Source organism: Ochotona princeps, chromosome 4, assembly GCF_030435755.1.
Source record: "Ochotona princeps isolate mOchPri1 chromosome 4, mOchPri1.hap1, whole genome shotgun sequence".
NCBI classification, from domain to species: Eukaryota; Metazoa; Chordata; class Mammalia; order Lagomorpha; family Ochotonidae; genus Ochotona; species Ochotona princeps.
The window spans coordinates 1056260-1070144 of record NC_080835.1 but is presented as its reverse complement, the minus strand read 5'-3'; the positions used below and the strand labels follow the sequence as shown (position 1 = coordinate 1070144).

At 67.4% G+C, this 13885-nt stretch overlaps 3 protein-coding genes across 9 annotated transcripts in view; 2 read left to right on the top strand and 1 right to left on the bottom strand.

The window, feature by feature from the left end:
• The window catches only part of MRPL23 (mitochondrial ribosomal protein L23), a 262071-nt gene that overhangs the window by 192272 nt on the left and 55914 nt on the right, over window positions 1-13885 (top strand). The gene's annotated exons all lie outside the window — the stretch shown is intronic.
• Window positions 391-1090, top strand: TSSC4 (tumor suppressing subtransferable candidate 4). Its single transcript, XM_058662675.1, has one exon. The coding sequence runs from the start codon at window positions 483-485 to the stop codon at window positions 1038-1040; it is 558 nt and encodes a 185-aa protein (XP_058518658.1). The 5' UTR covers window positions 391-482; the 3' UTR covers window positions 1041-1090.
• TRPM5 (transient receptor potential cation channel subfamily M member 5) lies at window positions 1862-9544 on the bottom strand. Of its 7 annotated transcripts, XM_058662655.1 has the most exons (18): window positions 9419-9544; window positions 9132-9323; window positions 8854-8956; window positions 8596-8714; window positions 8121-8471; window positions 7854-7994; window positions 7644-7767; window positions 7084-7229; window positions 6632-6744; window positions 6459-6542; window positions 6110-6368; window positions 5616-5734; window positions 5390-5522; window positions 5071-5245; window positions 2641-2794; window positions 2245-2426; window positions 2031-2163; window positions 1862-1955 (listed from the first exon to the last, which is right to left on the bottom strand). In XM_058662655.1, the coding sequence occupies exons 1-18, from the start codon at window positions 9500-9502 to the stop codon at window positions 1868-1870; spliced, it is 2700 nt and encodes an 899-aa protein (XP_058518638.1). In that variant the 5' UTR covers window positions 9503-9544; the 3' UTR covers window positions 1862-1867. The 7 variants fall into 7 exon arrangements, 6 of the variants coding, with proteins under 6 accessions (XP_058518638.1, XP_058518635.1, XP_058518636.1 ...); XM_058662652.1 differs by having other exon boundaries at window positions 2031-2426; XM_058662653.1 differs by having other exon boundaries at window positions 2031-2426; window positions 5071-5239.

Here is a 13885-nt window from a genome sequence, read left to right as displayed (position 1 = left end):
GCGATGCCCTGCACACTGCCGGGGAGCAGCCACTTCCGTTTCCGGCAGAGCAGGAAGCGGCCGCGCCCCCACCATGCGCGGTGACGCACGTCGCCATCCGCTGCCGCACTCGCGTTTTCTGGCAGGGGGCGCTAAACCCCCGTGGAGCGGCTTCTGCCCGTCGGCCCCGGAGCACTCTGGGAGTCACCGCTGGCTCCGCCCCTTCCATTGCGTCACCGTCGCGCATTTTCTATTTCCGGAACTGCTCCGGCCGGGGGTGGGAGGGAGAGAGCGTTGGCGGAAAGAGGCGAGTGCGCGTGCGCACAGGCGGCCCGTGCCGTCAGCCTTCAGGCGCGGAGACCCGGTGACTTGTGGGAGATGTAGTTTCTCGCGCGCCGGGCGCGGGCTGGCAGAGGACTCGGTTTCCCAGAGGGCCGAGCGGCCGGTGTGGCTGCCCGGGAAGGAGGCCGTCGCTGCCGCTGCAGGAACCGCCGAGCGGCCTCATGGCCCAGGCCGGGCCCGGCGAGCCCGAGGACTCGGAGCTGGCCCTCGGTCGACCCTTCCGCCTCCGCGGCCAGAGCTCGGCCTTCGCGCAGCGCAGCCACAGCGTGTTCGACGGGCTGGACGCGCCCGGCCCGCCGCCCCGGGACGCCGCCCCGCGCCTGCCCGACTACCTGGTGCACCCCGAGCGCTGGACCAAGTACAGCCTGGAGGACGTGGCCGTGGCCAGCGAGCGCGGCAACCGGGAGGCCGCCCTGGCCTTCCTGGGCGCGCGCTGCTCCCCCGCCTCCGCCCAGGAGCCCCGCGGCCGCGTCCTCTTCACCAGACCCGCCCGGCCCGAGAGGAAGAGGCCGCCGGCGCAGGACGCGGCGCCGGGCCCGGTGGAGCTGGCGCACCTGGCCGCCGAGGCCAGTCCGGAGGCCGCCGAGGCCAGTCCGGGGCAGCAGCGGGAGCCCCGGCCGCCCGGCAGCCCCGTGCGCTTCCACGGCGCCAGGAAGCGCAGCCGGCAGCACCTGCGCTGCAAGGGCAGTGACCGCGAGGGCCCGGCCGAGGAGGCGTGAGCCCCGGGCACCGCGCACAATAAAGGCTTGTGGTCGTCCTGGACTCTTCCCGCGTGTTGGTTGCTTGCTTTTTATTAAGCCGAGAGCGTCGTCGTGGTCCCCCCCCCCCCCCCCCGCACGTGCAGGGGCCCAGGCCGCACCGCCAGCCCCCCATGGAACAGGGGTCACCCCTGGGTTGGGGCAGGGCACCCGGGTAGGGCCTGGCTGTCACTCGGCTTGGGGAGGGCAGCGAGGAGCCAGGGCCATAATGGCTGTTGCGTGCCAGCCGAGGGCAAGGGGTAACGGGCCGCACCCACGGCCCTGGGACTGCCCCACTGGCATGCAGACGGGCCATTTACGTCTCAAAGGGCAAAAAGTGGCAGCATCGCAGTTGCCCGGGGCAGGGGTCTCCAGGCCCCTGCAACAAGCAGTCTGTCCAGGACTAGGTGGGACGGAGGACACGGGCAGGCCGGGGCTCCAGCACAAGGTATACTCAGGGGTCTGAGGCTGGTTGGGCAGCTTGCGGATGCTCCGTGCCACTGGTGGCCCCTGCATAGTCTGTGAGGTCCTGTCTGCTCGGGCTGCAGCTCTGGGCACCTGGGGCAGGGACAACCATAGGGCCGGTCCTGCCTCGAGCCAACCCCTAGTCATGGCCACGGGCAGCCCAAGCAGAGCCGCTGGCCTCCCACACGTACCCATCCCGGGGGTGCCACCCTGGGCCAGCACGTCGCTCAGCGAGGACAGGATCATGGTGCAGTAGTTGACCTGCAGGGGATCAGGTGTCCAGGGGAGGGCAAGGGGTGAGGAGGGTGGGCGGGCGAGCAGGGCTGGGCCCATGCCCGGAGTTCTCAGGGTCCGCTTGCCTGGGACTCCAGACCCCTGAGACGCCGCTCCTGCTCCCTCAGTCCCCCAAGGGACTGGGCGACGAGCTCCACCCTGTGGAGGAGCAGGGGCTGCGTGAGTACCCCGCAGCCTTCCGCTGCGTGGGGTGCCCTGGCCCGCTGGCCGCACCTGTGGGCCGTCTTGCGCAGCACCTCGCCCTGGCTCTCCCTGTGCAGCTTCTCCTGGCTACTCAGCAGGTTCTCCTTCTGCAGTGTCTCCCACGTGACGATCTTCTGGTCCAGAGGCTCGGGCAGGTCTCTCTCTGGAGGCAGGGGTGAGCTCAGCTGGGCCCTGGAGTGCTGGGGTGAGGGGCCCAGGCGTCCCCCAGTGCCCCGGCCCTCACCCAGGCGTTCCCGCGTGGGCCCTGCCTCCTTGCACAGGAGCCTCCGCAGTGCCAGGCTCAAGTGGCTGAGCAGGATGAGGGGCGGGGCCAGGGCCGGCCGGCCGTGGTACTCCACAATGAGGTTGTAGCGCTGGAACTTCCAGAACATGTCGGCGTTGCCCTGCACCACCTGGAATGTGTAGCTGGGGGGCACAGGGGACCCTCACCGTCGGGGTAGCCGTCCTGGGGTTTCTGAGGGCCTTCACAGTCCTCCCAGGCCTGGCTTCCCAGAGAGCTGGCACAGGGCAGGACGGGAGTTGGGCAGCACCCACCCTTGTGCTTTGGGACCAGACCCCCCACCAACGACAGCTCCTCCTGAGGTGGGGTGGGGGCCGGGAGCTGGGACCCCAGGGCCACCTGAACATGGCGATGAGCAAGTTCATGAGAAGCACGTTGGTAACAAGTAGAAAGGTGACCAGTAACAGGATGACCAGCCAGTTGGCGTAGAGGTTGGGGCAGGAGGGCGAGTTCTCCAGCAGCAAGGGGTGCACAGAGCAGTTCACACGGGCCTCTGTGGGGAGGTGGGCACATGGGGGCATTCACACGGGCCTCTGAGGGGAGGTGGGCACATGGGGACATTCACACGGGCCTCTGAGGGGAGGTGGGCACATGGGGACATTCACACGGGCCTCTGAGGGGAGGTGGGCACATGGGGACATTCACACGGGCCTCTGAGGGGAGGTGGGCACATGGGGCATTCACACGGGCCTCTGAGGGGAGGTGGGCACATGGGGACATTCACACGGGCCTCTGAGGGGAGGTGGGCGCATGGGGCATTCACACGGGCCTCTGAGGGGAGGTGGGCACATGGGGACATTCACACGGGCCTCTGAGGGGAGGTGGGCGCATGGGGACATTCACACGGGCCTCTGAGGGGAGGTGGGCACATGGGGGCAGTTCACACGGGCCTCTGTGAGGGGAGGTGGGCACTTGGGGACATTCACATGGGCCTCTGAGGGGAGGTGGGCACATGGGGGCAGTTCACACGGGCCTCTGAGGGGAGGTGGGCACATGGGGACATTTGTGGGCCTCTGCGAGCGGGGCGGTGGAGGGTACATGGGGACAGAGCCCTAGCCGGGCACACAGCCACAGCTATCCCAGCTTTAGCACCCAGGTTCTGCCCCGTGGCCCAGGCTCGGGACAGCAGAGCATGGCCAGTTGATGCTGGGCCCATCCCCCTACCTCGGCTGGACCCAAGAGGCAGAGCCTAGGCCACATGGGGGATGGGTAGCGGCAGACGCAGTCCTGGGGGGCAGCGGTTTGGCTGGCTGCTATAGGGGTAACACTAACCCTAACCCCAGGACAGGCAGGGCTTGGGTGGAGACCTGGCCTGTTGGGTGGCACTCACCCCCAGCTCTGACCCCACGCTGAGAGGCTCGAGGCACTGGACATGGCAAGCCAGGTGCCCACGCGGCCAAGGCCACCCCGGGCAGGGCTCAGGGCAGGAGAGGGCGGGTCATGGAAGTTGGGGCATATGTGCTGGGTGCCCCCAGATCTGTGTGTGACTGTCCTGGTCTTGTCCTCCCCTGGCTGTATGCCAGGTGGGGGCATGTGTGGGCACACAGGGTACATGTCTCCCCTGACTCAGCTCCACCGCCCCAGCTGGGGCCCCAGGCCTGTGTGCTGTTCCTGGACGCCAGGCACATGTGTGACTGACGGGTGGCCGGGCTGTGAGTTACTGAGTGTCTGGGGGAGGGGAGTGCACGGTGCTGTCAGAGCATGCCAGGCCCCCGTTGGCCCCCCTGGCGGCCCCCCGGCCCATGCATCTGCTCCTGGGACTAATTCAGGGGCCTCCCCTTCCTCTTGGCGCCTGGAGAGGGGGTGGCTGGGCCAGGCTCAGAGAGGCTGTTTGGGAAGCCGTAAATCTGCCGGATAAAAGCCACTGGGGGGAAATGGGACCCCTGCCGCCGCGCCGTGACTCGGGACGGCGCCACCAGGCCTGGCTGCTAATTAAGTTGGAGAAGGGGCTCTGGTCCCAGGCTGGCGCATGTGGGGCTAGGGTGGGGGCAGGGAGGCTGCGCCGCTGGGGGTTGCTGCCCAAGCCCCGGTTTCCTGGTTTCCTTCTGGGTCCGGGTCCAGGACTCAGGGATTAACCTGGGGGCCCCATCCCGAGGGCTGGGAGCTGCCCTGTGGCTGAGCCGCTGCCCACGAGGCCCAGGCAAGCAGTGTCCACCTTCCCCACGTGATCCAGCTCAGCCAGGAGGGGCAGAGGTGCCATCCCCAGGGGAAGGGGCTCTCAGGCCTGCCCTGGCTGAGGGTGCCTCCCACCCCTCCCACGTGGCCCTGTGTGCCAGGTGGGATCTGGTGAAGCTGATGGCCTGGAAAGGCCACCTGTGCGTGAGCAAACAGCACTGCACGTCACGAGGTGTGCAAGGAGTGGGGACAGAACATCCTGCTACCCCAGGGACATCTGCTGAGTGGGGGGGGGGCACCATCCCAGCCTCATCAGTACCTCTGCTGGGGGTGTAGCCAGGGGGCTGCCAGCTGGCTTGCTGGCCACTGCGCCCCAGCAAGCCCGAGGCCTGGGGGCAGCCTCTCCCTGTCTCTCTTGCCCCCTTGTAAGCAAGGTTCTAGCCCAGCTTGGTCAGGGCCTGCCATGGGAGGACTTGGCCCACTCGGCCTAGCCGCATGGCCAGGGGCCTCTGTAGCCAGCGGAGGGTGGGTTCTGATGTATGCAGGTGACCTGCAGATCTGCAGGGTAGAGGGCGGAGGCCAGGAACCACTGGAGGCACCTGTGAGGCCCGGCCGTTCCTGCCCACGCCTGCGCTGTCCCCTTGTGCCCCTCACCGTCCAGCTCGTCCAGCGGAATCTGCCCAAAGATCTGTAGGTAGGGTCGGTAAAGCACACGGCGGAAGATCCACTCCAGGCGCCCGTCGTGGGGGTGCAGCAGCGCCTGGGTGGCCACGCCGTAGGCCACGAGCCACACGCCCAGGAAGAAGAGGAAGAAGAAGACGTCCTTCATCTTGAGGGGGAGGGGTGGGGACAGGCCGTCAGCAGCTGCCTGGGCCGGCAGAGGGGCCGCCAGCCCCACACCCCGGGCCGGCAGAGGGGCCGCCAGCCCCACAGAGGGGCTCCCCTGCCCCCCCAGAGCCGGCCGGGGACTCACCATCCGCTCCACGATGATGATCTTGGGGCCCAGCTGCTTGTGAATGGCGAAGATGTGGATGAGCCGCAGTGTGAACACCATGAAGTCCATGGCCAGCACGGTGCGACCGGCCTCGAACAGCGCGGGCAGCACCCTGCCGAGGACAAGGGCCGTGCCGGCCTTTCTTGGGTCACACGCGTCCCCCTCCCCCGGGCAAAGGGCCACAGCAGGCGCGGGAGCCACCCACCTGCAGGTGACGCCCACCACGAACAGAAAGATGGCCACCATGTCACACTTGTTCCAATTGTCCTCCACATACAGCGAGAACTTGTCCACGAGGGGCATGTCCTCGTCCGTGAAGAAGCCCTGTGTGGACACAGCCGCCCACCGCTGCCGGGCTCCGCCCACACCCAGGGCCCAGGCTGCACGGGGTGCCTGGGGGCTCCGGAATACAGGTCCCTGCTCCCCTCTGGCACAGGGAGACCCAGACGGGCATGCCGGCATTCAGCCTGGCCACTTGTGGGTACTTGGGGCAGTGAGCCACCACGTGGAAGATCCAGCGGACCTGCTTTGCCCCCTTCCACCACTTTCCAATAAAAAGCAAATTTGCATCAGCAGCATTCGGGCTGTCTAGGCTGGATCCGAACTGGCTGCCGAGAGGGGCAGCACGCTGAGTCTGGTCGGGAGGAGGGCTCGGGGATGTCAGAAGCGAGGCGTGGTAGGGTGGGGGAGCCCCCTGACCTGCCTGATCTCCTCCAGTACCAGTGTGAAGACCCAGAAGTACAGGCCAACCTCGGGCCCCGTGGGGCCCCATGGAGGTGACCGGAAGTCCAGCAGCAGGACGTAGGCGAACAGGAAGAGGAAGGCGAAATACATGACCACGTTGCCCAGAAACACGGTCACGGGTGCGCCCCAGAACTTGCGCCAGCGTGTGAGCAGGAAAGCAGCCTGCGGACCCCGGTCTCGCCAGCCGCCCAGTGCTGGCACCAGCTCCTCCCGCCTGTGTGTGTGGTAGAGGAGGTCCTAGCTGGTGAGCCAGGCGTGTGACTGCGGGGACCCTGGCCCCTGCCCCCAGCTGCCGGCCCCTCACCGGCTGCCCAGGAGGCTCCTGCCAGTGGCCAGCTCGTCCAGCTCCTGTACAGCCTCCGGGCCTGCCCGCAGTGGGGCCTCCTTGCTGTAGCACAGGGATACTCAGGAGACGCCCCAAGGGAGAGGCAGGGGCTACCACCGCTCTGGCACAGTCCTGGCACCCACGCAACCCACCTGAAGGTGATGAGGCTGGTGTAGACGAGGACTGGGCAGGTGAAGGCGGCCAGCAGCCGCAGCACAGGTGTGCCCGCTGCCATGTCCCCCCACCAGATGCGGGTCAGGAAAGCCTGGGAGACAAGGGCCCCCACCAGCTGGCCTCGCCCCTCCCGCAACCCTGCTGCACCCCACTGGGAGTGTTGTCCCCTGGCAGCTGGTGAATGCCAAAGAGGCCCTGCCCAGCCCTTTTTCTGACGGGAAAGCCACTCACAGGCTCCGGGCTTGGCTGACTGCGGGAGCTGCCAGTGAGGGGACCTGAGGAGGCAGCCCCTCCCCAACAACCTGAAGTGGGAGGAGCCAGCTGCTGCAGGAGTGGGGGGCGCTGCCAAGAAAGACCCAGCCCCACCCCTTCCCCCTGCGTGCTTGGAACCTGGGCAGCCACAGGCTGCACGCACGGCCCCTGTGCCCACCTGCACGCCATCATGGGCAAAGAAGGCCTTGGTGTCGGCCTCGGCAGCCAGGTGCAGGCAGGTGGTTCTGCTCCAGCTGCGGTTCCGACGCACCAGCAGGGCAAAGGCGCACTCCTCGCTGTTGCTGTAGCACTCGGAGAAGAGATCTGCCCCCAGGGCCACTTGGCGGCCACGCCACGCCACGCCACGCCTCACATGCCGTGGCCACATCACAGCCATACTACAGGCACGGCCACACCACACCGTGGCGGTACCATGCCACACAATGCCACAGCTGTAGCCACACTGTACAATGGCCATGCCACACCACACAAAACCTCCCCTGTCCTCCTGCCCAGGGCTGGCTCTCTTGGGAAGCTCCTGTGTCAACCACCCAGACCCTGGCCAGGCCTTGTACGTGGCCGTGCCAGAGCCACGCCCTGCTCCAGCCTTTCCCTACTTCTGCCAGGCTGTGGCCTGGTCCAGCCCGGCCCAGGTCCCTTCCAACTTGGCTTCGGCGAGCGCCCCTGCCCACTGCTGTGCTGTGCTGCCACACCCCTGCCCGGCACTGCTTCACTCACCCAGAGCCAGCTGCTCGTACTTGGCCTCCTGCAGGGTACGGGCGGCCTCAGCGGCCGGCTCCAGGTGAGCCATCTCCTTGAGGATTTTGCAGGCCACCAGAGCAGCTGCCACACTCTCCTGGCCCTGGCAGAAGGATCTCAGGGGCCCGTGCGGCACGCCCCACCCCACCATGCCTTCCTCAGGATGCGAGTCCCCCGGGCATGGCTCACCATGGCCCAGAAGTAGGTGGCCATCTCATGGCGGTTCTGCAGCACGGCCCACAGGAACAAGTCCCGCCAGGGGTCCTCGCTCTTCTGGCTGAGGTCCAGCGGCCACTTGTGGCCCGTGGGCCGCTTGCTGGGTCCCCTCTCCTGGTGGACAGTGCAATGGTGTCCAGCGTGCAGCGCCAGCCCACCCTGGCTTGCCCCCTTGGCCACCCCGCTCTGCCCCAGCCCTCCCCAGCCCCCGCCTGCCCCACTCTGCCCTGGCCCACGCACCGTCCTCCTGCGGCCCGTGGCCCGGCTGTCCTGGTAGAGGCCACGGCAGGCGTCGTGCAGGAAGTCTTTCAGCAAGCGGGACACCTCGTGCAAGGAGAAGGCGGGCGGCCCAGCTGGGTGGCCCCTGGCCCCAGGGGTGCCCAGGCCGGCCAGCGTCAGCCGGCCCTCGTCTAGCTTGCGCTGCAGCAGGTCGAAGAGCAAGCTCTTGGGGCACACGGAGCGGTACAGCTGCTGCAGCCGCCCGTAGGTCAGGAAGGCGCCCACGTCGGCCCCGCTGTCCACGAAGAGGCGCACGAACTCAGGCTTGTTGCCCACCAGCGCGTCCATCAGCACCTCCTCCAGGTGGCAGGACTGGGGGTGGGGGCGTGTGAGCGGGCCGCATCCCCAGGCGGCGGGCCCCCAGGGCCTCCCCTGGATGGCTGGACAGCCCTGAGGCCAGCCGCCCAGCCCCTCAGCCCAGCTGCGGGGGAGGCACCTGCCACTCCACGTCCCCATTAAAGATCTCGCTCTTGGCCACGTCCACACGGTTCCAGGCCACAGCCAGCTTGAGCTCGTCCAGGTAGTCCCGGGCGTCCTGGCTGTGGCTCCTGCAGGCTGGGGCAGAGCGGGCAAAAGCAGATGAAGGCACGGGCAGAGCCAGGGCGTGGGCACCCCAAGGACACGCCCTCTGAGCCATGGTCGGGGCAGAAGGAAGCCGTGCCAACCTGTGGGCTCATCCACCTGCCGGCCTCACCTTTGACCAGCGCCTTCAATAGCACCGTGTCCAGGTCCTCAGAGCCCTCCTGCTCGAAGTCGTACACGGTTAGCAGCTGGGGATACGCTGCGATGTGCTGTAGCTACGGCACCAGACCCAGGCTGTGAGGGGCGCCCTCGGGTGGGCAGAGGCCAGCCCACAGTCCCAGGTGCCCCAGCGCTGGCTCAGCCCAAGCCACCGCCAATCCTGCACTCTACAGGGGGGCGGCCGGGCATGGGGCACCTGGCAGTTCACAGGGCCCGGACAGCGTCACGCACCAGCTTGGTCCAGTGCCCAATGGCCTCCCAGGAGAAAGTCTGGCTGGGGAACTTCTCTCTTAACTGCTTCTCCACCACCTGGGGCACCAGGAGATGGCGCTGGCCCACCAGGGCAGCGAGCACGTCGGCCATGCCTCCTGAGCCGGCCAGGACCAGCCACGGGGTTTCCTGCTCCACTGCCCTGGAAATCCGCTGGGGCGGGCAGAGAGGTCACAGGGCCACATCAGCCCCGAGCACTGCCACCTGCACCTGCAGGCCCTGGCCCCTCCCCGACAGCCCTGCGTTACCTCCAGCACGCTGGGGCTGCCGCTGACCAGCAGGCAAAGGACGGGGGTCTCAATGCTGCTGGTGCCTGCAGACAGAGCGGCCATGAGTCCCTCCCCGGGGGAGCCTGGAGGCCGTGCCGGGCAGCCGAGGTGACCACCCACACGCAGAGCCTCCAGCCAGCTCCTCCCAGGCCTAGCCCCTGCAGCTGGGCCAGGTATCACTGCGGCCAGTACCAGCATGAGGCTCCCTGGGGACAGTTGGGGCCTGTTCTGGTCCCTGTGTGGAGCTGGGTGTGTGCAAACACGGGACATCACGTGTGTCAAAAGTGGTTACCAGGACTCTCCAGATCACTGTGGCCAGAGCAGTGGCGTCCATCCCTCAGACCACACTGCCCTCTGGTGGTGGTGTGCTGCGTGTGTGCTGCGTGTGTGCGTGTGTGTGTGTGTGTGTGTGTGTGTGTGTGGTGGGGAAGCTGCTGCCAGGCCATGGCTGCTCCTCTGTGCCCACTCTGAGAGGCTGCGCATGCTTGGTCACTTTGGTCTACACGACCCTTTCTGTTCCTGCCTGCCCCACCAGGTCGCACAGCAGGGCTCACCCCCGTAGCCTGTCCTCTGCTCCGAGATGTGCCTCTCCAGCCCCAGGCACAGCTCCATCAGCTCCTCCTCCTGCCCCCGGGGGCCCGGCTCCAGCAGCAGGAAGTGGGACAGGTTGCTGTCCAGCGGGCAGAGTGGGCCCTGGCAGCCACCGTCATCTTCAGGGTAGTGGACCGGGACATCCTCCTGTGCAAGGCAGGGCACTGAGACGATGGCATGGCCATTTCCTGGGCAATGCTGCCACCTGCTGGCCACGCAGGCCCTGCACTGCGGCCCATCTCCAGGCCGCCCCGCCGCCCCAAGCCTAGCGCTGACCTGGGCTGGTTCCAGGTGTCGCCGATGCAGGACCTGGCCCAGCGACGCAATGCCGATGGCAACCACACGCACCGTGCTGGATGTGCTGGCTAGTGCGTGGTCACGCACAGCCTGCCCGACGTGCCAGGTCAGGCCCACGCGGAGGGCACTGGTCAGGATCCAGGCCCCTGTGGGGGTGCAGGAATGTGTGTGTGGAGGGGAGGGGAGGCAGTGCCTGACCCCTCAGCCATGGCCCAGGGAGCTCAGCAGGCACGGGGCACCGGGCCTCACCTGTACTCTGGGCAGCCTTCACGAGCCCCTTGCGTAGCAGGTCCCGTAGCCAGGACTTCATGGCCAGAGGCCGCTCCTCGCCCACCAGGGACACCACCAGCGTGGGGGCCGGCAGCTGCCACTCACCGAGGAGTAGGTTGAAAAGTGCCGAGGGGCTCACGCCACAGGGCACCTTCACCACCTGCAGGGCAAGAGCCACGGGCTTGTGCTGGGGGCATGGGGTGGGTGGATGGCACAGGGCAGACAGCAGGAGGAGAGGGGCCAGGGTGTCCTGTCTGCACTGGCTGGGTGCCCAGGCCTCCCACCCCCCTGCGGTGGCCCTCTGAGAGGTGTCCAGCCCCACAGGCTCGGCGGCTGCAGCCAGGGGGCGCGCTGCCCCAGCTAGGGCCTGCACACCCTGCCCCCTGCACACCCTGCCCCCTGCACACCCTGGGCGTGGGGACTGCCCCTACCTGGCCACGTTTCTTCCCAGACCCTCCGAAGATGACCTCGGCCCGGCGCATGCCCCGGCCCTGCCCGTCTGCGCTGTCCTGAGGGCTGCCAGGAAGGGGGCCCGGCTTGGTCTCCATGCTGCAGCTCTGTGTGGGCATGGCAACATTGGCACGGGGAGGCCAGCGCCCTCCTGGCTCTCCCGCTGTCCCACAGTCCCACTCCAGCTGCCATGGGTGTGGCGTCCTCCTCACCCCCAGCCCAGTCTGGCTCCTGCCCTGCCACGGACCCCGCTGGACACCTGGGCCAGTGCTGGTCCCCACTCTAGGGCGTCCTGAACCCTGAAGAACAGTGGAGTTTCACCCCTACCCTCACTCTCACCCCCACCCTTGCCCTCACCCTCACCCTCGCCCCTACCCTCACCCCTACCCTCACCCCTACCCTTGCCCCTACCCTCACCCCTACCCTCACCCCTACCCTCACCCCTACCCTCATCCTCATCCTCCTACCCTCGCCCTCAGCCTCACCCCTACTCTCAGCGCAGCCATGTCCAAAGTCTGGCTGACCCCACTGGCCCTGTTGACAAGGAGCCGGTTCCATGCAGACCCCCATCTTGTGTCTCCCAGCCCGCGACCCCACTTGGCCACCCTGGCCTGCCCTAAACCTGCCTCCTCCGTTCTCTCCTTGAACAGGTGTGTGGGCATTCCACCGGCCCCTTGTGTGTTCATGTGGCTGGCGGTGTGCACTGCAGCTGGGACCAGCTGGGTGAGGGAGCCATCAGCATGGTAGTGCTGCCCCAGGCCTCCCTGCTGCTCTCAGCATCTGTGGCCAACACCCTGCCCCTTAGAGACATGCAAACTGCCTCCAGTCTGCACCGGTGGGGCAGGTTTTGCAGGGGACTACCTGGCCCAAGTGCCGGGCCCTGGATGAGGGGGAGACACAGCAGGGTCCCCCCGTCTCGTGATGGGGTAACACAGAGAGCAGAAAGGGAGTCCCAGGAGGGGGTGAGGCCGAGGCCAGGGAGGTCCCTCCAACCCCATCCAGCTGCTGGAGCCCCAGGTACCCCAGTGTGGTGCCCAGGCTCTACCCTGCTGACCCGCAGCTTTCTGTGTGGCAGTTCTCATGCTGCCCCGGCTGCTCGACCAGCAGCCCCTTGCTCAGGTCCTCCTGGGGCCCCTCATGACATAGCTGGCCAGGTGTCCTGAGGGGCAAGTGCCCAGCTCAACCCTGGGTATGGCCCTCGGCTGGATTGGGGGCTGGCTTGCCTCACCCTAGGCCCTGGAAGCCTCAGGCCAGGGACCCCACTTCTCCCTGGTGGAAGGCTGCGGGTAGCCTCACCTGGGGCAGGGGTCCCAGTGCCAGCACTTCCCTGGCATCGCAGGCTGGGGGCTCTTAGTGTCTGCTGAAGCCCCTGTCCCCACCTTCCTAGAAGCCGGGTCAAGGGCAGGGCACCATGCCTCCACTCCCCAGGTACAAGACCAAGGACTGCTGGGCGGGTGCCAGGCGCCAGGTAAATGTAGCAGCAGGAACACTGCCATGCAAAGGGGCTGGGATTTGCATGGCAGCTGTCTGAGGCCTAGGGGCTGTGTCCCCTGCAGGCCTGTGGGTGCAGGGCCCAGGGTAGCCCAGGGTTCCGCATGACCCTGGCCAGGAGCTGGCTCCAGAAGTGCAGGTGAGTAGCCCTCACTCTGGGGGCAGCTGGCCATGCACAGAGGTCACCACAGAGCGGCTGGAAGCAGATGTGGCTCCCCAGCCAGGGACAGAGCAGTAGCTTGGCTCCTCCCAGCCCAGCTCAGCTGCCTTGGACTGAGGGTTAGGCTTCGGGCTTCTCTCTCCCACAGGTCATGGGCAACGGCAAGAAGGTGCTAGAAGGGTTGCCCATCCCCTGAGGGGTGTGGACCCTGCGCCCCGACCCTGCAGCAGGTGTCCCACTCTGGCACAGCACGTAGGACATGGACACGGGGACCTGAGTCCCCCTCCTGCTGCCCCCACACCTTTCCAGGCTGCCGGGCAAATGCTGTGCCTGCAGCCCCAAACCACTGTGGTCGCCCACTCCCCAGCAGGCCTTTCCCGGGCCGTGTACAGTCCCTGTCACCAGCCTGCAGTGGGACTGTCCCCTCACTGCCCCTGGAGACAGAAGGGAGCCACACGGTCCTGGGCTCCCTGCCCTTCCCACCCCACAGGCATGTGGCACTCCTGGGGGAGCTGGGGGCACTTACCTGAGTGCCTTCGACCTGGTACCCTGGTGTGTGGCTGCCAGCCTGGGGTTGATGGAGCCACCTGCCTGCTGCCTGGGGTGTGCCGGCTGCCCAGGGCGTGCCCACAGGTCCGTCCCGGCTCCTCCTCCTCACCGCCTGCACCACACTTGGGCAGCCAATGAGCTGTGAGCACACCCAGGGCACCGCCTGACCACCCTGGGGTATCCTTGGCCCTGGAGGGACACCCAGTGTGGCCAGGGCGGGGGCAGTGGGTCTGTGCCAACCGGCATCACGCTGGACGCAAGCTTGCACAGGGCTCTGCCTCAGTTTACCCTGAGTCTACTTGGAAGTGGGGAAGGAGCTGCCCCAGACAGAGCATGTGGCTCACAGGGCCCTCGGCGGGGGACAGGAGGGCCAGTACTCCGCTCTGCTAGCTCTGCTGTGGAGGACCATGGGGCTGTGGGCTGGCCATGGTCAGGCCAGGACTGCTCTCAGACCAGAGAAATGCCTGGTCCTATCCTGCCTGCACCCCCTCAGGCCCTAAGCTGGGTGGACATCCTGCAGGACAATCCACCAGGCCTGGCCCCTGCAGCCACCAGAGGGCGCCCCAGGACCACAGGCACTGACCGCAGGGTGGGAGGCTGCGTTGCAAAGCGGGTCCCCAGGCTGGCTCTGGAAGGGT

Coding starts and splice junctions, on each gene's coding strand:
- TRPM5 (XM_058662652.1), bottom strand. CDS start 9,502: ATGGCCGCTCTGTCTGCAGGCACCAGCAGCATTGAGACCCCCGTCCTT. Junction 8,715..8,853: donor ATTGAAGGCGCTGGTCAAAG/GTGAGGCCGGCA, acceptor GCTCTGCCCCAG/CCTGCAGGAGCCACAGCCAG. Junction 6,543..6,631: donor ACCAGCCTCATCACCTTCAG/GTGGGTTGCGTG, acceptor CCTGTGCTACAG/CAAGGAGGCCCCACTGCGGG.
- TSSC4 (XM_058662675.1), top strand. CDS start 483: ATGGCCCAGGCCGGGCCCGGCGAGCCCGAGGACTCGGAGCTGGCCCTC.